Source organism: Pongo pygmaeus, chromosome 21, assembly GCF_028885625.2.
Source record: "Pongo pygmaeus isolate AG05252 chromosome 21, NHGRI_mPonPyg2-v2.0_pri, whole genome shotgun sequence".
In the NCBI taxonomy this organism is placed as follows: Eukaryota; Metazoa; Chordata; class Mammalia; order Primates; family Hominidae; genus Pongo; species Pongo pygmaeus.
In genome coordinates this window covers 60,892,459-60,917,024 of record NC_072394.2, presented here as the reverse complement: position 1 = coordinate 60,917,024, position 24,566 = coordinate 60,892,459, and the positions used below count along the sequence as shown (strand labels likewise).

General features: G+C 46.2%; 2 protein-coding genes across 7 annotated transcripts in view; both read left to right on the top strand.

The window, feature by feature from the left end:
• The window catches only part of LOC129021558 (serine/threonine-protein phosphatase 4 regulatory subunit 1-like), an 83,038-nt gene extending 72,535 nt beyond the window's left edge, over positions 1-10,503 (top strand). For 5 of the 6 annotated variants that reach the window (XM_054467120.2, XM_054467119.2, XM_063659241.1 and 2 more), the window contains 6 exons: positions 28-189; positions 1,105-1,205; positions 3,139-3,259; positions 4,045-4,179; positions 6,585-6,726; positions 7,486-10,503. In XM_054467120.2, the coding sequence (XP_054323095.1) occupies positions 28-189; positions 1,105-1,205; positions 3,139-3,259; positions 4,045-4,179; positions 6,585-6,726; positions 7,486-7,643 (819 nt within the window). In that variant the 3' untranslated portion in view covers positions 7,644-10,503. Of the gene's footprint in view, positions 1-27; positions 190-1,104; positions 1,206-3,138; positions 3,260-4,044; positions 4,180-6,490; positions 6,727-7,485 lie in introns of those variants that run through there. The other variant, XM_054467121.2, reaches the window with a different exon arrangement.
• Positions 10,504-10,788: 285 nt separating this feature from the next.
• ANKRD60 (ankyrin repeat domain 60) lies at positions 10,789-23,199 on the top strand. Its single transcript, XM_054467809.1, has 4 exons — positions 10,789-11,218; positions 16,107-16,237; positions 17,790-17,955; positions 20,520-23,199. Exons 1-4 carry the CDS (start codon positions 10,789-10,791, stop codon positions 20,828-20,830), a joined length of 1,038 nt encoding a protein of 345 aa, XP_054323784.1. The 3' UTR covers positions 20,831-23,199.
• Positions 23,200-24,566: the final 1,367 nt, after the last annotated feature.

Below are 24,566 nucleotides of genomic sequence, written 5' to 3'. Positions count from 1 at the left end.
ATTCGTGTGTCTGCTATGCACCCCTAGTGGAAGGTACGGCGAACCCTAGCCTTCTCCATTCACGAGCTGGCTGTGATTCTTGGGGATCAGTTAACAGCAGCTGACCTGGTGCCTATCTTCAATGGATTTTTAAAGGATCTGGATGAAGTGCGAATAGGAGTTCTTAAACACCTGTATGATTTTCTAAAGGTAGGAAGAAGGGTTAAAAGCAAAAAACAAGCCTCCTCTCTCCGAATCAAATTTGTGAAGCCCTGGATGTCTATGGTGTCAGTGAAAAAAACAATGCAGTTGTTTAGCTTTCTTTAGCTGAAATGTACCATCCATAATCTTAAAGTGGATGTTCTTTCAGTGATGGGTAAATATTTTAAACTTTTTTCTCCTAATTTTCCTGTCCATTAGAGTTTTAATTCTGTGGAAGATGGTAGACACAAAGCCTAGCACACTCTTTGCAAAAGAAGAAACCAAGGCCCCCAGGTAGTGACCTGACTTGCCCAGAAGTCACCCAGGGGAAGAGCCTGGGCTGAAGTCCAACCTCTGTTCTGCATGAAGCACTTTTTCTGCAAGTCGCTGCTGCTTCCCCCCACCCCCCCAAACGAATGATGAATATAAAAATAAGAGTTTAAAAATGACCTAGAGAAACTAATTACTGTCATCCACATGACCAAGAGCTGCCCTTCACGGACTCTGGTGGGCGCTGCTCCAGCTGAGTCTCTCCTCTCCTGGTGCCGAGCAGCAGCCTCACTCCCTGGGAAGCGGCACTGGCACGCTGTCTTCCAAACACACACAGACTGGGCTTTTGTTTGTTTTTTTGTTTTTAGATAGGAAATTACTAAAGCAGGAAGACCTCAGGGGCATTCAGAAATACGTAATAAGCACATGTCCTAGCCAGGGGAAAAGGTTGGAGGTGTTCAGGGATGCATTTGATGTCAGTGTACAGCAATGTTCGTTCACAGCCACGCTGGGTGATAGATTACGAGGTATAGGGGAAATGCAAAAGTTCTTGCCAGTGACAAATGTATAATCAGAAGTGGAATAAAAGGGGGCATTTGGGGTCATTTTGAAGGATTATACATGTTTGTTTATATATACATTTTTAAAAAATAGTTGCTTCATGAAGACAAGAGGAGAGACTATCTTTATCAGCTTCAAGAATTTGTAGTGACTGATAACAGCAGGAATTGGAGGTTTCGATATGAACTAGCAGAGTAAGTAAAAACATATTTGGGGTATGAGAAAGCAAACTAGATGGAATAAATCTTAATTTTCTTACCATATAATTGATTTCTAAAGCAGCAGCAATAGTGTTCTTTTAGATAAAGAGATTATGTTTTTATTAAGGTATAAACAGAATTCCAAAAACCCTGAGTTACAAATACCACAGTCTCCGGGGAGACATTCATTTTCAGATGAAGACAGGGCTTGAGTCACTTTCGAATTAGAGTGTTCTGCTGTTCTAGAAGGCAATTTATTTGAACCAAATAAAAGATGAATCACCCACTCTTCAGTATTTTCCTATTAATCGGAGCAGTTTTTGCCAGAGCTTTCCTGAACATTCTGAGTGTGGTCCTCTCCGTAGGGTACAGCATGCCTAATGCCCTTTAGCTACTGTGGGAGACAGGAAGGGGTCTAACCCAGATGAGATGATTATGAAACAAAAAGGTCCCCCAAGGTGGCTCCTATCTGCACATCATTTTGTGCCTGAAGGAGTTATTTAATTCTGTCCTCAGCTGGCAAAAGGAATGTTCCAGGCTTTAGTGATGATGAAAGGGTGGAAGCATCAGTTTAAATAACTCCCCTTCCTAAGGTATATAATGTGCCTTTCACGGTGTGGAGGGAATTTGTTTGTGGCAGTTGTTGTTTGGGTTTTAGTTTTTACCTTGTTTTCATTTCGGTGTTTTTAGTTTTCATTTTTCTCATCCACAACTAGAAATCTCTCAAATAATTGTCTTCCCTGAATAAATTCATCAGGCTTTTGCAGCTATTCAGGATATGATTTGGCTGATGCCAGGGGCAAACCGAAAGCCTTTCTCTTTGCTATGGTCTTTAATCATTCTGCTTAATTTGAGAGATTGAGGTTTCAGTCATTTTACCATGTTCCCAGCATCCTGTTCTGAGTCGAGAAAAACAGGCCCACGTTTTCCATGAAAGCAGTGCGACCTCTAGCGGCGGCGCACGGGAAGTAGGCGCGCTCGGTGCCCGGCGGGGCTTCCCCGGGTGGTTGCGCGGCCCCAGTGCCCGACCACGTTATCTAGCCCCCTACGCGCCCTATCTCCCATCTGCCGGCTTATTGAAGCCACAGCGACTGATATGAATTCTGTGCTCCGGTGCCCATGATATTGGTATCATGTTTTTGAAAACGGTGCTTTTTGATATGAAAGTATTCACTAGCACTCCGGGCTTCTGGTTCTAACTTCCTTCCCATCTCTTTTTCATTTCCTTTCGTTGCCTGGGTGAAAGCAATGTCATTTATTTTCATGCCCTTCTCCCCGTCCCCATTTAGAAAGTAGTGAAAGCTTTGGTAGTGGGTTTTTGCAGCCAGCCGTCTCCTGCATGCTTTCGCCTTTCGGAGTAAGGAGCACGCGCTCCCAGTTCTCTCCAAGCGGACCTCGCTGCAGTGAAACCACCTCGTGCTGCCAAGAGCCGCGAGCAGGAGCATCCGGTTCGGTTTGCAGTCGGAGAAACGCCGGGGCGGTCGTGCAATCTCAGAGTGTTCGCTTGATCTGTTGACCTTTGTGAACTTCAACATTCTGGCTATTTTTATGTTATCTGATTTTTAAAGTTTTATGTGCTTTTCAACTGATAACCTAAAATTGAAATATTAAATCTGTATTCATAAATTTCTCAGCCTCTATTTTACAGTTTATTTACTTTTTGTTTGATTTGTATGTGTGTGAGATGAAGAATTAAAATTTTGTTCACATTTTTTTGCATGGTCATTTTGCTCAGCTTTCTGCTGTTGGCATTTTACTGAAAACCGAAATCTTGCTGGGTCTTTTGCTGTTCATTTCCCAGCCTGGCTATTTTTGTCTGTAAGATGAAATGACAGTAAAAAGAAATCAATAAGTTTTTTTTTTTTTTGCCCAAAAATAATGTTTTTTTTTTTTGTTGTTGTTGTTGTTGTTTTCCCTTTAATTTCAGACAGCTGATACTGATTCTGGAACTCTATAGTCCCAATGATGTTTATGATTACCTAATGCACATTGCCTTAAAGTTGTGTGCAGATCGAGTTTCTGAAGTTCGGTGGATCTCCTTCAAACTAGTAAGGAATCAGGGCATTTGCTCTGTGATTTTTACAAATAGGAATGTTGATGTATCTTCTATTTTAACTCTTTTAATTTTTCTGGGCTTAATTTGTCAGCTGACCTATGAAACTAGCTTTTAAAATTTGAAATTAGGAACTATATTATAGTTTTATCACTTTGTAGGATAGCTTTTTTTGTTAAGTTATATGTTTCAGTGATGGCAATTGTGGAGTAATCCTTTTATATATGAAACCCTTTAAGCAATAGGTTAGTGTTTTTAAAATACAGGTTGATTTACAGCTTGGTTTTGTAGAAAAATATTTAGTGAGCAAAGACTCTGCTATAGAAAAGCTGATCTTTTTTTTTATGTGGGCTTTATACCAGCTGAATACTGATGAAAAAAATCACATTTGACAATATTGATTTTAAGATACTCTGATGGTATTAAAATTTTATAAAAATGACATGTTCTGAAAGGTAATGATTTAGTTATTAAGCAAGGGGACATGCTCTAAAATTTGGAACCTTAAGATTAAGAATGTATTTTTCTAATGTCAGTCTCCTTTTAAATTTCATTTTTATGAAGGGTTTTATGTGTGTGTGTGTGTATTGCCATATATTTAAACATCTTTTTTCTCTGTGTTCTAATGATGACCGCGACAAAAATTACTTCCTCCTGTGCTTATACATTCATTTTAAAGGTGGAAGGGTGCATAAAAATGTCTAGTTTCCTTGTAGAGTAGTATTCATAATTCAAATAGATGGCAGCATTTTAAATGTGCTCTTCTGATATTTTTCACAGGTCGTGGCAATTCTGCAGAAGTTCTATTCCAACAGTGAAAGTGCATTGGGATTAAATTTCATCAATGAGCTCATCATAAGGTTCCGGCACTGTTCTAAGTGGGTTGGAAGGCAAGCTTTCGCTTTCATTTGTCAGGTTAGCAAGACCCGGGGAGGGATCTACCCTGGGTAACATCTGCCATGTGATGAAATCAAGTTCACCAGACAGAGAATCTCAGCCTGGAGCACTAGCCAGGAACTGAGGAATTAGTTCACCTGGCCCTGTTATCTCACAGGACATTGGGACCAACCCAGTGTGGTGAAGGGACTTGCCCAGGGTTACCCCACTGGCATACTCATTCACCACATAGCTATTGATTGAGTACCTACCATGGTCCAGACAGATTCTAGATGCTAAAGACAGAGTGAACAAGCCTCTGCTCTCCCACACTTCCATCCAGTAAGGTAAGGGCCAGGCCCACAGTCCACTCCTGCCCTATCCAGGTCTGTGTCCACCACTACACCTCACCTTAGCCAGTGGCTTTGGAAGGAAGGCAAGATGAAGAACTGGGCAGTGGGTTAGGGCTGAGACTTTAACCTCTTTAGAGTAAATGTGTAGAGTTCGTATCATCCTGTCCAGCTCCTCAGATCGCCCTCTCTACTCAGCCTCTTGGAAATGAGGGTGTGATTTATGTTTGCCTAGGAGCAATGGCAGTGATAATGGCTGCCATTTCTTGAATACCTCTTGTGTGCCAGGCATCACATCACACATTTAATTTTCTAATAAAAGGTAATGTGTCGTGGCGGGCACCTTTAATCCCAGCTACTTGGGAGGCTGAGGCAGGAGAATCACTTGAACTCGGGAGGCGGAGGTTGCAGTGAGCTGAGATTGCACCACTGCACTTCAGCCTGGGCAACAGAGTGAGACTCCATCTCAGGGAAGAAAAAAAAACAAGAGGTAATGTGTACTGAGCATGGCATACCCATTTACCTTTAGACCAGCTCTTTTAGGTGAAACATTTGAAGCCCAGAGAGATTAGGTCACTTGTTCAAGATCACACAGGAAGTGTAAGCCCATGATTTTTTTTTTCTGCTAAAGTATTGTTTTAAACATTTTAACTTTCATTGTGCACGTTTTCAAGCATATACAAAGGTAGAGGGATTGCTGTAATGAACCTCTGTGAACCCGCCACCCAGCTTTGTTGATAATACAGTGAAGCCGTGGTTGGGACCGTATCTAACCCCAGACCACAAAGCACCCTTTCTCTCCCTGATGACCAAGGGCACCAGAGGACTCACCGGCGCCCCCTGTTGGACCAGTGGGACATTACAGGAGTGCTTTGGCAGCCCACTCTGAGAAGGGCAGTGGATGGCGGAGTGAACAACAAACTCACAGACTCACAAACTCACAGACGGCACAGACTTTTGTGAAGGCAGAGTCAATGTTCCAAATCAATTTGCGGAGAAAGCTTAAAGGAAATATTTTTTGCTTTTATTTTTAAATTCTTTATCTGAGATTTAGAAAGTCTGAAATAAACAAAAGGACTCTTGGGACTGGGGGGAAGGGTGGGAGGGGGTGAGGGGTAAAAGACTACACATTGGGTGCCGTGTACACTGCTTAAAGGAGCCCAGGAATATGTGCCTGCCTTCTAGTGCTGTCATGGGCTTCTGTGGGCTGATAGAGCTGAGCTACCCAGCATGGCGCCTGGCACCTAGGGAACACCAGCAGCCACCGCCACAGCGCCCATGCTCCACGACACAAATTACCCTGGCGTAGAAAAGCCACAGGAGTTAGAACCCACACTTCGGTTCACAGTCCCCACCCTGCTGCCACAGGAGTTAGAACCCACACTTGGGCTCGCGGTCCCCCCTGCTGCCCCTGGTGGTTATGAGACCTCTGGGTGTCACCACCACATTGGAAATGAGGGTTTTTTACCTGTAAAACTAGGCTGATTTTGAATTCCAGGGCTAGTTCTGAGAATTAAGTGAGAGAATACATGTAAAGTCTTGTAAGTGGAGAAGTTATGTGCACATGCTGGGTATGACTACAGGACTGGCGTTTACTGATTGTTTACAGAGGTCTGGGCATTGGGTTATGGTTTGGGATTTGACTGTTACTTGATAGCCACGGCCGCTGTGAACGACTGAGGTGAGGTTCTTGACCCTTCCTTACTGGTCAGCTGTATGCAGTGTGGTGGTATTGTCCTAGATGTTTTGCATAACAGACCTGTCATCATACAGATGAGGAAACTGAGGCTCAGAAAGGCCAAGCCGCTTAACCAGAAGTCACATAGCTACTAAGACCAAGTTAGGTTTTGAATCTAGACTTCTGACTCCTAAGCTCACCAGATCTTAACCTACTTGGAACTCACTGCTTGGTAGTGAATTATAATAAAATGTTAACTGTGTTTCTAACCAAATGCAGTGCTTGAGATTTAAAAATTCACACACACGCCTCAAACCTACAGATTCTGAAATGACTTCTTTGGGATTAAAGAAGTGTATGTTTCTAGAAGACTGCTGGAAAACATCATTTCTTTGGCTGTGACTTTCTTGGAGCAGGCAGTGGTGAGCAAGGAGTGTGTCCCCGTGGACCAGTTCGTGGAGCACCTGCTTCCCAGCCTCCTGAGCCTCGCGTCAGATCCTGTGCCCAACGTGAGGGTTCTGCTAGCCAAGGCCCTAAGGCAGATGCTGTTGGAAAAGGGTAGGTGGAGCACTTTTCGCAACTTACACATTTCGGGTAAACTCCACCAGTTGTTAAAGGCAACAACTAGATTTCCTCTAGGAAACTGAGGCAGGTTGTGTGACAGCACGCTTAAGATTTATTATGTAAATGAATATATTAACTTTTATGCATCATTTTATGTTATTTATAAAATGACTAAGGAAATGAATGTAATTTGGTCTTCATACTTAATAAACATACGCTAAAATGCAAAATATTACATAGCTTTCCAGAAATGAGGGAAATTGATAAATTTTGAGTTATGACATGAAAGATTATGAAAGGTAGCAAATGTAAGCCTTAACTGCTATTACGTTTTAATGGTATTATTTTGTGGTCAGTTAGAAAACGTTTGTAACCCAACTAGTGGGTTATTTACACCTGGACAGGACTTAATAAAAGCTTTGTGTTTCTTGGATAGTTTATTTCTACACCACACATATAAGAAAATATCTTGAACTCTGCCCTACATGTACATTTCTTGCCACTTCACCCCCTGCCTCACCCTACCTACAACCTGCTCCTGCTCTGCACATTGTCATTTCTTTTGTATTGCAGGAAAAAAGATAGTTACTATAATTTTTAAAATATGCATAACTGTTGGGAGTCCATCTTTAACATTTTAGAAATACTCTTTGATTTATTGTCCTGACATGTGGCTAACAAAAAACAAAACCCAGTGTGTTTTGAACACTGTTCATAGCTTACCTGATTCAGACTCATGGTTTCTCTCTTTAGCGTATTTTAGAAATGCCGGTAACCCTCATCTTGAAGTCATTGAAGAGACCATCTTAGCATTGCAGTCAGACCGGGACCAAGATGTTTCGTTTTTTGCAGCCCTAGAACCAAAGCGGCGGAATATCATAGACACTGCTGTACTAGAAAAACAGAATTAACTACTCCGTGATGAGTTGCAGTCTGATTATTTCATGCTTGGCACATATGGCTTACCATAACTTGAAGGGAAACTGATTGTATTATACCAGCTGGGGGAGATTTTGGAACCTTTCGTACTGTGCACTCAGTGACTGACGCCTTCTCCATCTGTACCCCGAAGGGACTGAACCTGATGGGGGCTTTTTCTGGATGGCTGGGCCATCCTGATCAAGCCTGATCAGTAAGTCTGTGGAAAGATTGCAGACCAGGTGGCTAACTGGGCACTGGAGCCTCTGAACTATCAGGCTGCCTGCCAGCAAGTTCTTTTCTCCATGGCAGACTGTATGATCTGAAGTCTCCCCAACCCTCTCCAAGTAAAGTAGTTTATTAGAAGCTCTTAAGTCTTTAATAGACCTGCATATTTCCTTCCCTTATGATTTCCTATAAAATATAGTTTATGGTGTTATATTTTATTTTTAACTGAAATACTGTACATATGTAAATAACTCTTGACAGGCAGAAAATATATTATGTAGTATTTGCCCCCTATCAGTGAGCTGAACAAATACATCATTTAAATCTATGCTCCACTTTGAGTTGCTACAAATATGGTTCAATTTGTTTATTTTTGAAAAATGTGATAAAGAAATCTAAAGAATGATTGATGGCAGTCTTTCTAATATTGTGCCTTTGTTGTAAACTACTTGGAACTTTTCCTCAGGCACTCACTCCTCCCCGCCTGACAGGAACTGTTTCCATGAAGATATGTGTTGGCCTTTGATAGAGGCATAAAGCTGAAAGATTTTTCATTTTTATATGGATATGCTGTCATATGTTTAAGAACTTGAGAGGGAAATGGATAACTGAGGTTTTTCCATTTTTATATGGATATGCTATATGTTTAAAAACTTGGGAGGGAAATTGATAACTGAGATGCGTGGATATTGACTTTATATCTAATGCTTTAGAATCTTAACCAAAAAAAAAAAGGAAAACTCAGTTCTGATCAGAACCTGCCCACAAGTTCTACACACCTCTGACTTTGGGGGTCAAATTATATACTCTTCAAATTGACTTAAATACACATCACTTAGATTTCATGCGTTTCAAATTTAGACTAAGAGAACGATGCTCTAGAATTTAACCAGGTTTTTAAAATCAGTAATTTAAGATTTTCTAACCATTTGAACAAATTTTACATACATGTATGCACATGTCATTTTTCGTGTTTCTATTTTTATGTTCTCAAAGGTAGGATAAGGGAAGGAAGGAGGAAACAGCCCATTTGGGGTTCAAGAGCCAGCTCTGCTAAGGGCTTGTAAGCTATTATATATAGTCTGCCCTTTGGTCTTTTCCTTGTTTGTCTTGTCTTTATTTTTTAATGAAATTTTTGAAGCTATGTATTGAATTTTCTAGTATACAGGATGTTACTCCCACCTCCAAATTCCATTTAACTGATTCTTTTAAAAGAAAGATAGGAATATATACACCATGCCAAAATAATAATAAGGTACGTATGTGAGTCATACCCCAGGGTAAGTCATACCCCAGGGTAGCATTTAGGCAGCATCGGCAAAAAGTGAGTTAATAAATCGGAAGCTACATATTAAAAAAAAAAAATCAGTCAATCCGTCGTGTGTTTAATTCTTGCCTAAAGTAAATGGAGATATTGTTTTGCTTTGATAACTAGCAATTTTTAATTTTTTTATTGCCTGCAAATTGAGATTGTTTTGTTAAAATCTGTTGATCTAGCAGCAAGTAGAATTATTCAACTGGAATCTTGTATTCTATTCAGAGCTTAATTTTCCGTTAAGGAAAAAAAATGAGCTTCAGTTTGTGTTGTGATGTGTATAATTTGCATGCTGAATCACAACATGCTTGGAGAGATTGTAGAGACTGGTAAATAATCTAACCTTTACAATTTCCGTTTATATGTTAACATTTTTCTATAATATGAGTGCCTTTCCAATGCAAAGATATTTTTTATGGCTGTAATTTCTCTGTAAAAATAATTTTTAAGCGTACATTTTATTCTTTTTTTGCAACGACCGAGATTTTTCCAAGATTGTTCTGTTTCCCCTTGCCCTCCTAGCTCCCGCCCCCATCACTTCGGCGCTTGTATTTTCTAATTATTCATGGGTGCCATGTTGAGTGTTTGTAATTTGACCACCACAGGTAAGCTTCCTGTTTACTCGAACACTCAGCCTCATCTCCGGTGAATGAATGGAAAAGCACAGATGGGTTTCTCCCAGGCAGAGCTCACTCTAAAGGTGTCTTCATAGAGCCAGCCCAGCCTTTCTCAAGGGGGCATTTCCCCACTTAAGTGTGTTTATCAGCATCTTTCTCCCGCCAAGAATTCAAGAGCATTTTCAAAATTGATAGATTTTGGTGCAGTTTTGCAAATTTCCATGGAAGGCTGTCTCCCACTTCTGGGATCCACCCCCAAGTCGGGACCAGATCTGCTGCAGGGAGTCATGTTTATGAAATGTTGGTTTATTTTTATTTTTATTATTTTTTTTATTCATTCATACTAGAAGTGTTTTTATAACGAACGTCTGCACTTTACAACTCTGCAGGCCATGCATGCAATGGTGATTTACAGCCTTGTTCACGTGTAATTCCTGCAGGTGATTTATCCCAATTTATGCAAAGATCCCATTTTAAACAGACACGGAGAAGTGGTAACCGTTTCCTAACAGCAGCAAGAATGCCCCTTCCGTTTGCCTGGTGAAAAGAACTGACATTAACAGCAACTTGGAGGCTTCCAGGAGGTGGGGACGTGGCCTGAGCTAGGGACGGGGCCCCAGTGCCGGTTGTCGGAGCGTGGCCGCACGGCGATGTCTCTGTATTTATCAATAAATCTCCCGGTTGCTCTGGGAAGCACCTATGTCCTGTTCCATTATTTAAGAACCGTTTCCCGCGGCCACGTGAAACTGCGTCTTTGTTCATCGCGGAGCGGGAAAGGACTGCGGGACCTTGGGGGGCCCCCGCCCGTCGGTCCCCCTGGGAACTCGGGCGGCAGGCAGGGGGGGGCCTCGCCTTGCGTCTGAAGGGGGCGGTCCCGGCGGGGCCTGGGCGTCACAGTGGGGCGGGGGGCGCATGGGCCGCCGTGGGGCGTCAGGGCGGGGGCGGCGATGACGCGTGGCCACCGCACTCGAGCCGCGGATGACGCGCGGCCGCGGCTGGGCTATGCGGCGGGCGGCGGCGGGGGCGGGCGGAGCGCGGGCGGCGGGGCCAACGGGGGGCGCCTCTCGCCTGCACCCCAATGCGGGACGCAGGAGCGGTGCGGGGGCCGGGGCGCAGGGGTGCGGCGGGCCCAGGGCGGGCTCGGCGGGCTCGCGGGCCCTCCCCGCGCAGCCCCCGGCCTGTGCCCGCGGCCGGAGCCAGCGGCTCGTCGGTGACCCGAAGGCCGCGAGTGCGTTGCCCGACTTGGCCCCTGACGTCTTTGTCCTGCGGGTGCGGCTGCAGGAGACGGGGGAGATGTTCCGAGTGGCAAACTGCCGCGGCGACATGACCGTGCGGGAGCTCAAAGAGGAGCTGGACCTGATGGTCGGCATCCCCTTCAACCTCCAGCGGCTCCAGTACCTCGACGAAGGTGGCTCCTGCCCTGACTCCTTCCCTGGCCACGTGCAAGGGCACCCTGTCCACTTCTGAAGTGGATTCCCAAAGGGAAGCCTGCTTACGTGAGAAACCCCAGATGTCAAAGCAAACCCCTGAAACCCAGCCACCCTGAAACCCAGATGGAAGGGCCACTTAGGGTCCTGGCCACAGAGGGACTTCCCAATCTCAAACACACGGCGTTCAAATTGGACTCCCAATCAAGGCAAACCTTGTCGACAGCAGGACCCTAATCCACAAGCAGGTCCTGCCTGGATCGGGCTGCATCTGCCAACCCTGAGCAAATCCTGTCCAAGCCAGGACCCCCCAGAAGCCAGACCCTCAGGCTCCCCATGTCTTCATAAGGAACCCAGGTCCCAAAGCCAACTCTGTTCATGTAAGTCTTGTCTGAAACAAAGCCTGTCCTCAGCAGAACCCCCCAAGCCCAGGCAAGCCTGCCCATGTCAGTACCCCAAACTCAAAGCAAACCCCAAGTCCTTCTCCATGCTGGTCTTGAGAACATTAGAGCCCCAAATCCTCTAGCCAACCATGTCCAGGCAAGCATGCCAAACCTGAAACAAACCCTGCTGACCTCAGGACCCACAAATCCAGAACAAAATTGCCCAACACCAAAACCCAAATCTCTAGGCTAACCATGACTACTTCAGAACCCCAAATCCTCCAGCTATCACATCCCCCCCAGGATGCCAGGGCTTGAACAAACCTTGTCCACCTCAGGACCCCAAAATCCAGAGCAAACATGCCCAACTGAATCCCAAATCTCCAGGCTAACCATGACTACCTCAGAACGCCAGATCCTTCAACAACTGTGTCCACGCAAAGAGGTCAAAGCTGAAACAAACTCTGTCCAGTTTAGGACCCCAAAACCAAGAACAAACCTGGCTAAATCTGAAATCCCAAATTGCCAGACTAATTATGTGACTATTAGAACCCTGAATCCTCCACAACCATGTCCACACAAGGATGCCAAAATCTGAAACAAACGCTGCCTGCCTCAAGACCCCATATATCTCTATGCAAATTCTGCCCATGTTTGAGCCTCAAACCCTGAAGCTATGCCTGGCCATAACAGAACCCTAAATCCCAGAGCAGACTCTACCCACGTCATGCCCCTCAGTTGCCCAATTCTGGACCCACGGTCTCCAACTAACCATTTGCGCATCTGAACCCCAATCCATTAGCCACTTCTGTCTATATAAGGATGACAGAGCCCAAAATGAACCCTGCCCACATATGGACCCCAAAATTCAAAGCTAACTCTGCTCACATCTGAAAGGCAGTCACCGAGCTCACCATGACCATACCAGAACCCAAATCCCCTCAAAGTGTCTTCATAAGGGCTCCAAAGAATGAAACAAACTCAGTCCACAGCAGGACCCCAAAGCTCAAGTCAAACCCACCCATATCTGAACCCCCAGATATAAAACCGTGTCTACATCAGCACTCCAAGGTTGAAGCTGGCCGTGTCCATGTCAGGAAGTCAAGGTTCAAACCAAACCTTGCCTCCATGAATACCCCAAAACTCAAAGCAAACTTTTCTTGTATATGTAACCCAAATCCTTCAGCCAACCTTATTTATACCAGAACCCCAAATTCCAGACCAAACCCTGAATATAGCAGGGGCCCAAATTTTGGAACAGATTTTATCACCATGAAGACCCCCAAATCTCAGGACAGATGTGCTCGATTCCTACCCTCCAAATGCCACACTACTCGGGGCTACATCAGATCCCCACATCCCAAAACAAGTCCTGCCCATATGAGGACTCCAAATCCCAGAACAGACCTTTTCACATCAGGACCCCCAAACAGACAGCAAATCTTACTTTAATCAGAACCCCAAATCCAGAGTAAGCTGCCCTCACAGGAACCCGAGTCTCAAAGCAAATGCTGCTATCTACGTTTGAACCCCAAATACTGGCAACTAACCCAGTACATATCAGAACCCCAAATTCCAAGCTGTGTCCTTGTTCACATCGGGAGCTCAAAGCTAGCCCAGCCGGAATCAGAACCCAGAACCGAAAGTTCCCTGTGACTGAATTAGGACCCCAAGGGCCCCACTCCAGACAAGTCTCATGTGGCAGATACCCAGTGGAGGCCAGGCACCCTAGAGCCCATCTCTCCTTCCATCAGTCTCCTTCCCTGACCTGAAGGCGTGGCTTTCCCTATCCCGATTCCCTACAATATTTAGGATATGAGAACAGGATCAAAGTCCCTGGGCGCCATGATCTCCCCACCTGGTTGAAATCAACGCAACACACTTCAAGAAAATGAAGATATAGAAAAAATCTCTGAGCTGCTGCACAGAGAATGTGAACAGCTGATATTGCAGAGGGCTGCAGCTGTACTGCAGGGGCTGGGGAACGATGGAGACAGATCTGAAAGCAGCCTGCCTCCACGGGCTTGGTGCTGCCAGACACTGCCCTTCTGGGCTCAGTTTCCTAATCCGTAACACAGAGAAACCAGCTCTAGAATTCTCAGAGCCGTTTCTCCCTATGGACAGAAATGACGCAGGAAACTCAAAATGCACAGTGAAGGCCAAAATACCTTCCTTTGCTCTCTTTAAAATAGGTTAAGCATTTTTCCTGACATATTTATTTTCCTATAGGAGTGTTTGGAAGTTACTCTTGGGCATTTTTGAGGCTTTATTTGGGAAGCAATGTGTTTTGAGCCTAGTCTGTATTTAACATATTAAAAGTGAGGAGAGTTGTTGAAGGACTTAGTAAGAGTTCCCAAACAAGTAATTTGAAAATTATGTATCCTCAACTACAAATGCCTGGCACCCCTTCTGTTCATTTATTTTCACTGATGAGCTATGCGGGGCTATTAATCCAAGAGAGCTAAGAGGGAGCGCGAGAGGGGGTGACTTAACACTGATGTCACAGTGCTATCACTCAACAGGCACTTAGCAACTGTTAGAAGCTCGACCTCTCTCTGCTGTTGTAGTCCTTGCTGTGGGTGGCAAACAAGAAAGACAGAAAGTGCTACTCATTATTAGAAGAAATTTGGGCTACTGCCTATAAATAACTCTCTGAGGCCTTTCCTACCCACCTCAAAATTTGGGGCCGGGGGAGATCAAATGAAATCATGTGTGAAAACCTTGAGATTCACAAATCTAAAAGGAGTGAGCAAATCCATGGGCCAGGGTTGCCCTTACACGTCTGTTGTCAACTTTGATAATTTATTTAGCTGGTGATAATTAGTATTTGTCTAAGTCCAAGGCAGTGGCTGCCTGTCTATAAAAAGAGGATGTACTCCGATTTCTACAGGGGCTGTTCAGCATGTGGGAGTTGTACTCTTGCCCGTCTCAGCAAAACACAGCTTTACTCAATATTTTCAAAGTTGTAGGGAGTCAAGTTGTCTTACTTAGACTAATTACCGATTATCCTCTGTGTCTGAACCACAAATAGGACACTAATTAACAGATTTGCTGATCACTATTCCCTCTTGACATCTACCATCCTGAGTTTCTGGTAGCAAATTGGTGCTCATAGAGCCAAGAGTGAGAAGCCAGTGGCCCTGGAGGGAGGCAGGTCTGGTGCCAGCACCGGGGTGGCTGTTCACAGGCTACGTGAGCCTCCGTCTGCTCATCAACAGATGGAGATAACAAACCTACCTTGGAGGGCTGTCCTAAGGATGAAAGAATATAGATATTCGGTCTGGGCACCAAGTAATCACTAAGTACCTAGTACAGAAGCACAAAGCCATCAATCATGAAACCAGAAAACTCATGAATCCCACCCAGCTGGAATATAGACTGTGTCACCTGGGCGGAGCTGAGACTCGATGTTGGTAGCATTGCTCATAAAGAAAGCATGAGGCCTAAGGAGCTCTGGTACTCCAAGTCCAAACTGGGGTGGATGTCAGCATTAGCTCCTTACATCACATTGGCTCTCAGCTAGGGAGATTTTGTCCCCCAGAGCTCATTTGGTAATGTCTGGACACTTTTTTTTTTTTTGGAGACAGGGTTTCACTCTATTGCCCAGGCTGGAATGCAGTGGTGCAATCTTGGCTCACTGCAACCTCTGCCTCCTAGGCTCAGGTGATCCTCCCACCTCAGCCTCCCGAGTAGCTGGGACCACAGGTGCGAGCCATCAGGCCCAGATAATTTTTGTATTTTTTGTAGAGATGGGTTTTTGCCATGTTGCCCAGGCTGATCTCGAACTCCTGGGCTCAAACAGTCTGCCCGCCTCAGCCTCCCAAAGTGCTGAAATGACAGGTATGAGCCACTGTGCTGGGCCTGGAGGCATTTTTGATTGTCTTGATTTGGCGAACATGCTGCTAGCATCTAGTGGGTAGAGGCCGGGAAGCTGTGAACACAGGACAACGAGGAGGGGCCCCTGCCACAAGGAGTCTAAACTGTCAGCAGTGCCAAGGTGGAAAAATCCCTCCCAGGCTTCAATTTGAAAGATCCAACAATTTTTTGTCATTGTCACCTCTTTAGCCAGGTAATGACATTATCCAGGAGTATTTTGGTTTACCCTGTATGACTTGTATAACCACATTGTGCTGTGTGTCTAATGACTGGTTACTTCAGGTTTAAGTCATTCTATTTGTGGAGTTTGCCTCATAAAATGACTTTACTGACTCATGTGCCTTTTCACAATAGGACAAGTTACAATTACAGAATTTTATAAATCGTTGGCATTGTGATTTTGTTCGGCTTCCATCTGAGCTGAACCAAATTTATCTTCTGAAAAGCATTACCGACAACAGATAGACCCATGCGGCACCATCAAATGAGATTCGTATTCGATATTTCTAAAATTATCTTTGTGTCACTCAAGGTCAGATAATCTCTTAACCAATGTAGTAGTTTATCTTTAATACCCAATTTTTTAAAAGAAAAAAATTATTCCCTGCAGGAGTTTTGATGGATGACACTACCCTGAAGTTCCATGATGTTGTTCCTGGAGGGATTATTTCATTATGTATCTGGCATCATGACGGATGGACAGAACTTGTTTTGGCGGCTGTGGAAGGGGATCCCAGCAAGGTGTTTTCAAGCTTCTTTAAATGGATATTATACGTTACGAAGCAACCGTAAATTGTGGGGGGAAAATTAGTCTTTAATACAGATATGTGAGTAACAATTTCAGAGCAGGGAAGAGAGAATGATGAGCTGTGTCATAATTATGAAATACCGCACTGAGGGTTTGCCTTCACTCCTTGGGTTTACCATTTTGCTGGGTTTATCGATTTGTGATTTATAACCCACTTACCGCCCCGCCCCGCCCTGCAAAGGAGTCGAGGCAGCACGTTTCTATTCATGTTTATAAGTGATAAGGTTGGAAATCTAATTTAATACTGAGAGGAGAACTCCAGATAACTGAGAAACGTACAACTCAGAGCTCGGGGCTGTGGTACAGGCCTCTGCCACGTGCTGCCTGGTTCTGGGGGGAGAGGCCCCTTGTTCCCGGGGTGAGCGGTGGGCGCTCTGTCCTCCAGGGCTCCTGCTGGCCTCTCAGCTGGGCTCTAGGGGTGGGCAGTGGGGGGCAGGAGGATAGAAACCAGATGTGTACCCAACACGGAAGATGAATCACTGTGACACAAGGGGCAATGCTATATTCTTGCTAGAAAAGAAATTCGGATGGAAAGCTATGCGCTCCTGGAGAAGAGGAGACGGAGTTTCTTTCCTGAGAAAGGGGTCAGGGAAGACTGGGTGTAGCAGGCGCTGGGACTGGCGCTCTTGGAAGAGTGGGTGGGCTCGGGGCAGGTGCGGCAGGAGGCAGCCTTGGCGGGGAGGGTAGGCAGGATGGGGCCCTGTCCCAGCCCTGACGCATCTCCTCCCAGTCCCTCCCGCTCCTCCTCCTCTGCACTCTCCTCTGCGCCTTCTGTCTCCCTCCCCTTTGTCACCAGCAGTGTGGTCCATGCTTGGTTTTCTGGCTCTTGCTCTGGCTGCAGGGGTCACCTCCCTGCTGTCTGAGGTTGTCAGAATTGCCGTCATCCTCGTCTCGATTCTGCTCCTCCCACTGCCCCAGTCCTGACTCCCACATCAGGACAGAGTATCCTCCCTGGGGGAACCCATAGCCTTCCTCCCAGGCTCAAAGACTTAATTCACCACGAGGTGGTTACATGACCAGGCTGTTCACCTGTGCGTGTTCAGCTTGCTCTGAAACCTAATGGAGGCAATGGGCACACAAATAGATGGGAAGGCCAGAGCCGGTCTCCAAGAGATGCCTGTCACCCTCTGGGAGGCCATTTATATTGGCTGGTGTCTTCCTCAGTGGCTTCAACCACCTTCCTGTGGACACCTGGCAAAGCTATTTTCTCTCTTCAAAACATCGACAGGAAGACCTTCCTGCGTTCCGAGCCTGAATGATGGCGAATTCGTATTTCCTGAACATATATAAAGCGTTAAATCATGGCCTCCCCATCCTGTCCTGGGTGTTTCTCAGCTTTTCAGTGAGGGTTTGCACCTCTCTTTTCCCATCATGAGCCTTAATTTGACATTCAAGCAAGCCTTCCCCTGAGCATGCCCCATCAGCCGTCCAGCAAAATGTAGCCACGCTTTTGAGAATAACTCAAACTCCTCTTATTTTGCCCAGCTATCTTGTCTTGGGCTTACTGAAGATTCCTTCTACCGAACTGCAAATTCAGAACATTTTGAGGGTGAGAAGTGGAAGCAGTGGACGTCTCAGAGAGCATTTGTGGCTTTGTATGTGGCCTCACACAGAGGCCACCTTGATGCTGTGCAGTACCTTCTAGAACACGGTAATTCTGGTAGAAAGCTTGCTATATTCATGAGTTGGGATTTTTTGCAGGTAGAAAGGACAGAGTGTCTTGTGTTCCCGGTCCTTCTAGCAGTGGTTTCCTGGACCTGTGTCTTGTCAGCCACCAATCACGGTCCCCATGGGGCCACTCACTCCCTGTCTAGGCAAGTGTCTTAGGGCACGCCAGTCAGAGGCTGCCCTCCTTCTCTTCACCAGGTCTCGAGAAGATTCTTTCTGCTTCAGTGAGGCAGAAATTTCAGGACCCAAGATACGGGGGGCAGCTACAAAGGATTCCTGGTTCATTTCTCACCAGACACATTGCTGGGAATAGTCCCATGCTGTCTGCGTGATTTCCAGCCTCGCATGAAATTAGGATGCTGCAACGGTCCAAAACGGTCTAGCCTCTGGCCAGGCACGGTGGCTCACGCCTGTAATCTCAGCACTTTGGAAGGCTGAGGCGGGCAGATCACATGAGGTCAGGAGTTCACAACCAGCCTGGCCAACCAGCCTGGTGAAACCCCGTCTCTACTAAAAATACAAAAATTAGCTGGGTGTAGTGGCACGTACCTGTAGTCCCAGCTACTCAGGAGGCTGAGACAGGAGACTACAACACACACACATGCACACACACACACACACGCACACACGCACACACACTAGAAAAAAAACCCAAAATAGTCCACCCTCCAGCCAGCACAGCTCTGTGGTCGATGGCAGGCTCACCATTCTCCCTTCTCCAAGCCTTGTTATTATTTTCTCACAAGACATTCATGCTGAACTCTCTTTTCACCCCCACCTCCACTTAAGGGCCTCCTTCCTCTCTCTGTCTCTCTCTGTCTCTCTCTGGCTCTCTTGATAGATAGAAACAGAAGCCTTAGCCAACTGTCTCCAAATTAAAGAGCTTTACATAATATTCCATAGGTGTACACTCTATCCTCCCTGGATGTGGGATATTTTTGAGAAAAGATGCCCACTGATGGAGATGCAGACCACTCAGTGTGGAGTGGAGAACAATGGAGAACAGCTGTTAACAGCCCAGACCCTCAAGAACAATGGAGAACAGTTGTAACAGCCTAGACCCTCAAGAACAATGGAGAACAGCTGTCACAGCCCAGACCCCCAGCTTCCTTGGAAAAAGGGAGAACATGTTACGTGGTGTTTGGTCAATGGTTTGGGCTCAGGAGGGGCCTTTCTCAAGGGTCTCCTGTATCAACTTGCCTCCAAATTAGACCCCTTTCTTTCCTACTCACAGCCTTGGCTCCAGCCTCTCTCAACTTAGTCATTGCTATTTTTCCCACTTACACCGAGCAAGGTGGAAAACATCTTGGACTTCCTGGGCCAGATGATTGGGCCGTGCATCGGGTGTATAAACCTCTGTGATGGGTAAAGTTTACCTCAACAATATTCTCCTTCCTTCCTTCACTGCCTGTCTGCTCTTTGCTTGTTGTAAAATGAAATATGGGCTTTGCACAGCCCAGCAGTCCTTTAAGCTCATAAAAAGTCATTTTCACTCTGATGGAACTGTGATGTATTTGAAGGCACCAGTTAAAAAATTACAGCCAGCTTTGCAAAGTTTTCTGTCCTCTGCAGACAGCTGCTGGGGGGAGGTGTCATGGTCGACACTGGTGTTCTAAGAGCCTATTTAAAACTTTACCTCACCAACCAGCCGGAGCTCATAAAAACTGGCTACCGAAATGTCAGCTGAATTTAATTGAATTGCCTTGTTTTCTGTGTCATATTTGTTATCCAGAATTTGATTCAATTCAACAACTCCATATTGGACACCTGTCATTAGCCCATCCATCTGCAGGAGGCGGTGGGGAATTTAATCGAAGTGAAATCTGTCCATGAGTCAGGCTGCCCATTGCGTCATTTCCCTAGTGCCTGTCTTCTGCAGGCACTGAGCTACGTGCTCGGGATTAGAACAGCAACAAGCCAGATGTGTGTGTTTTCTGCCCTCCTGGAGTTTATGAGGGGAAGTCAGTAGATTATTACAAATAATTCCATAGTCAATGGTGTACACGGTGTTGTGAAGATGTAGAGTGTCTATTGAGCTTATACAGGAGGTTTCATGGGGTGGGAGAACTAAGGAAGATTTTCCCAAGGAAAGAAATGAAACCTAAAGAAAGGTCAGATTTAGCCCAGAATAAAATGGGTGAGAATGTTGTGAATGGGCCTGGGGCAGGATGCAGAGCAGGGTGTGTTTTAGGGATGAAGGTGGAAGGTAGGTATAATTGGTGCCTCGGTGGTGGGGTGGGGGAGGAGAGTATGGCAGGAGGGAATGCTGGAACAGTAATGGGAAGGTAGGGTGAGAGTGAGTGGGAAAGGCCTAGAACATCACCCCATAGGCGGTGGGATGGCAGTGATGGATCTGAGCAGGAGTTTGATATGGGCATTCTGGAAAGATCCCTGGCTACTGCCAGGGGAATGGACTGGAGGCAGGGCAGTACTGGAGCTGGGCCAGGCAGCAGGACCTCCCTGAGGAGCACTCCCTTCACAGCCCTGGACCCCTCCTGTGTTCCCCCTCTGCATGTCTTCCTTCTGGCCAATGTTCTTATTTTACAGGAGCCAGCTGCCTCAGCAGATCCCCCCTGGGCAGGACACCGCTGCATGTGGCTGCAGCTATGGGCCGGTCAGACTGTATAAGCCTCCTGCTCCAGCACGGGGCCTCCATCCACGACAGAGATGCCAAGGGGGAGACCCCCATCTCCATTGCGCACCGCCTGAACCACACACTGAGCGAGCGGCAGATGTTCCTCCTCCACCGGATAGCAAAGTCGGGGATAAGGGATCTGAATGACTTGGTCATGAAGAATGCTTTGCAGAGGGTCAAGTCTGGGTTTAGGTCTGAGAAGATGACGATGACCCCTCATTAGCTCCCAGTGGGAACGTTTGCCTGCTGAGGCTGGTTTGGGCAACTTTGCAGAGTTCAATCCCATGGGGCCTTTGGTGAGCAGGGAGGCAGGAAAACAGGGCAATTAACCTGAATCAGATACAAAATTATCTGTCCTGTTTGCAAATGATTTCTGGAGGGTGTTGATGGCAGTAGGTAAGTCTGTGCTCATTTAGTAATCCATTACAGACTGAACAGGCTCTGATGCCAGCCTTTAATTTTAAGCTATTTGTACATTGTACCCAATAGCGCTGCTTAGGGTGATGGGAGCCAATTACCTTCTCTCCCTTCTGGGGACCGTCTAATGCACTGGCATAATAGGAGTAATAACAATAATGATAATAGCACTATTGTTATTGTACAAAACAAGTGCCAGCAAATGTCAGGAGGTCGTGTGTAGTGTGGGCTGTGAATTTCAGTCTGTAAAGCCATGGAACTAAATGCTCCCACAGCTAATGTTCCAGGTTTCCTGAGCCATCTTTGAGGGGTCTGCTTCTTGAGTCGGGGGCAGAAGGGAAGCTGGGTGAGCTTGGCTCTCCACACACACTCTCCAGAAGGGATGCCTTATTACTCTTGTTGAAAGGTAACACGTTGGTGCTAGATGGGAAGGAAACAGTGTAAAAGAAGATGAGAATCAGGCTGGCCACATCTTCTCTTTTGTCCCATCTCCAGTGGTCCATGCAGTCTCCTCTTGCCAGCGTTCTCCTTTTCCTGCCAGCACTGGGATAGCCCTTCCTTCTTTCCTTTAAGCAAACCACCTTGGAGTGTCTATGCTCAACTCTCAGGGCTTTGCATTGCAAAACCTTATACGACATTGCAGGATGTGCCTGGTGTTCCTACAGGGTCCCAGCCTGCCAAGTGCACGAGTGAGCTGGGTGTGGGAAATAAGAAGGAAAGACAAGGATGGGGCCAGCTGTCTGAAGAGGGCACCGAGACTCGACTCCTGCAGAAATGAAAGGCAGAGGCCACTAGATCTTTCTAGAGCTCTCCAGACCTGGAAATCTGGCTTCTTGAAAGGATCTCCTTTGATTTTTTTTTTTTTTTTTTTGAGACAGAGTCTTGCTCTATTGCCCAGGCTGGAGTGCAGTGGCGCCATCTCGGCTCACTGCAACCTCTGCCTCCTGCGTTCAAGCGATTCTCCTGCCTCAGCCTCTTGAGTAGCTAAGATTACAGGCACCTGCCACCATGCCTGGCTAATTTTTGTATTTTTAGTAGAGATGGGGTTTCACCATGTTGGCCAGGTTGGTCTCGAACTCCTGACCTCATGATCTGCCCCCCTCGGCCTCCCAAAGTGCTGGATTTGCAGGTGTGAGCCACCACATCTGGCCAGATCTCTCTTGATTTTTAAAATTTGGCTTGAATTTTTGAAGAATGTGGTCTGCTACAAAAGGAGTGAGAAGATATGGGGCACACCCATGTGACTGCCTCTCACTGTCAAACTCTAATTCATTTCATGGAGAAATGTGATAGAAACAACCAAAGTCTTTCTGGAACAATCCAAGACTCTGATGCCACAGTGAGGGAGTAGCCACGGGTCTTGCTGGGTGGCATGTGGGGTCCACTCTCCCACCTCCCACAGACCATTTATGTTTCTCTAAAGCTCTGCCTTCTAAGCAACTTTTGGAATCAAAATGTGTGGCAATGGTCTTATGACCATTGCAGTTTTCCTGGGGATGGGAAATGGCACTGTATCCTGGCCACCCTTTCCCACTTCCATCCCAAGAACTGGAGTCAGCTTTTAAATTAACTGGCTGCATTTCCTGCTGTCATAGCAAGTAAGATCTGTGTTGATGATGTGGTTTTACACTCAGTGTACGTGGCTGTACCCAGCTCAGCACTCTGTTAGACAAATAATAGTCGAGGAAAAAAATAGCTCAGCATCAACTATGTCAAAACTGAGATCTTGTTCTTGGCAGACGTTCTGCAAAGTCAATAGAAAGATATTAAGCAACCCCAACCCAATGGGGCAATCCATTTAGCTAATGAGGCGTTAGGGGGGTGATGCGGGCACTCTTTTAACTTAACAAGTGGCATTACTCAAAGTCGTGCATTTGCCAGGAGCTCTGCCCAGCTGCCTTCATTGTTTGGAGAGCCAAGAGCTTGACTCCTATATGTAAAATTCTGGGGGCAAGCACTCTATCTTCATCTACCCCCAATTCAATTAAGCACTTGGCCAGACATTGGGCAGGTCCCAAACTCTTCATGGTGACATTTTGCTCAGTCTGTGGTAGGGTCATCTGAACACTCATAGGTCCTGGGGAGCGCTTCATTTTAGACAATCCTGACATCCTATTTATATTCAACAAGTCTGTATCACTTACGAAATAAAATATATCCAGAGCCATAGAAGGATTGAGTTGCCGTTGGGTGATATGTTACATTTTGTAGATATTTCATTAAACATTTATTTTGAAGGTTTTTTCCCCACATTTTGGGAGCCAACAAAGTTTTTTTGAGTGTGTGTTAGGGGTCAATCTCAAGCATTTTTGTTGGACCCTGGAGGTGGTCCGGCATGGTGGTCAGGCACATCTCTGCTCTGCATAGGGCAGACACGAGCTTCCTCTGGTCTTCCAGGCCATGACATCCAGTTCCTTTGCCTCGTCTGGCATCCCCAGGTAGGGCTGGGCTTGCAGTCACCCGAGGGGAAGAGCTGCCTGTGCGGAGGTGGGGATACAGGCTTTGGGGTCAGCACAGATCTTGGCTTGCATCTTACTGGCTCTGCCATGTGGCCTTGGGTGAATTCCCCACTGCTCTGAGCCAAGAGTCCTCTGTAGAGGAGGAAGGAGGGTAATCCTGGTCTCTGAGCTTTCTGGGAAGGCCTGGGAGGTGGGAAGCACTCAGTATATGCCAACTATTATTGTCTCAGAGCTCGACTGGAAAATCTTGCTGAAGTCATGGGTGAAATTATTGACATTGGTGAGAGGGGAGATAGGAGACCCCCATTTGGTGCCTTTCCTGGGCTCCCAAGTTTTGATCACCAAAAAAATTGATGATCTGACCCTTTGAGCTTAGTGGCCCCATGGAAATGCCATTGTGTATCCTTGGATTTCTTGGAGGCCACATAAAGGCGGAGTCTTCTTCCTCCCCTCGTTACTGTCAGGGACATTGCTCACCCATGAGCCTTATGCCAGCCTGTCAGGCCGGAGCCCACTGGAGAGATGGACACACTTGCCATGAGCAGATGATGATGGCAGCTGAGTCAGCCATCATGTTTCCACTTGCCTTGGCTGCTGGGAGGCTCAGAGCCAAGGTTAATGCACACCTGGGGCAAATATCCAATGCCCGCCCCCCCCCCCCCCCCACCGTCTTGCCTTTTATCTTCCCTTGAATGAGTTATCTCCCTTTCTAAAAATGTAACTGCCGGCCAGGCGCGGTGGCTCACACCTGTAATCTCAGCACTTTGGGAGGCTGAGGGGGGTGGATCACGAGGTCAGGAGATCAAGACCAACCTGGCTAACACAGCGAAACTCCATCTCTACTAAAAATACAAAACATTAGCCGGGTGTGGTGGCGGACACCTGTAGTCCCAGTGACTCAGGAGGCTGAGGCAGGAGAATGGCATGAACCCAGGAGGCAGAGCTTGCAGTGAACCAAGATAGCACCACTGCACTCCAGCCTGGGCGACAGAGCAAGACTCCATCTCAAAAAAAAAAAAAAAAAAAAAAAGTAACTGCCTCATACAGGTGTTGAACTGTAAGTTGCCTCCTTTCTGGAAGTCA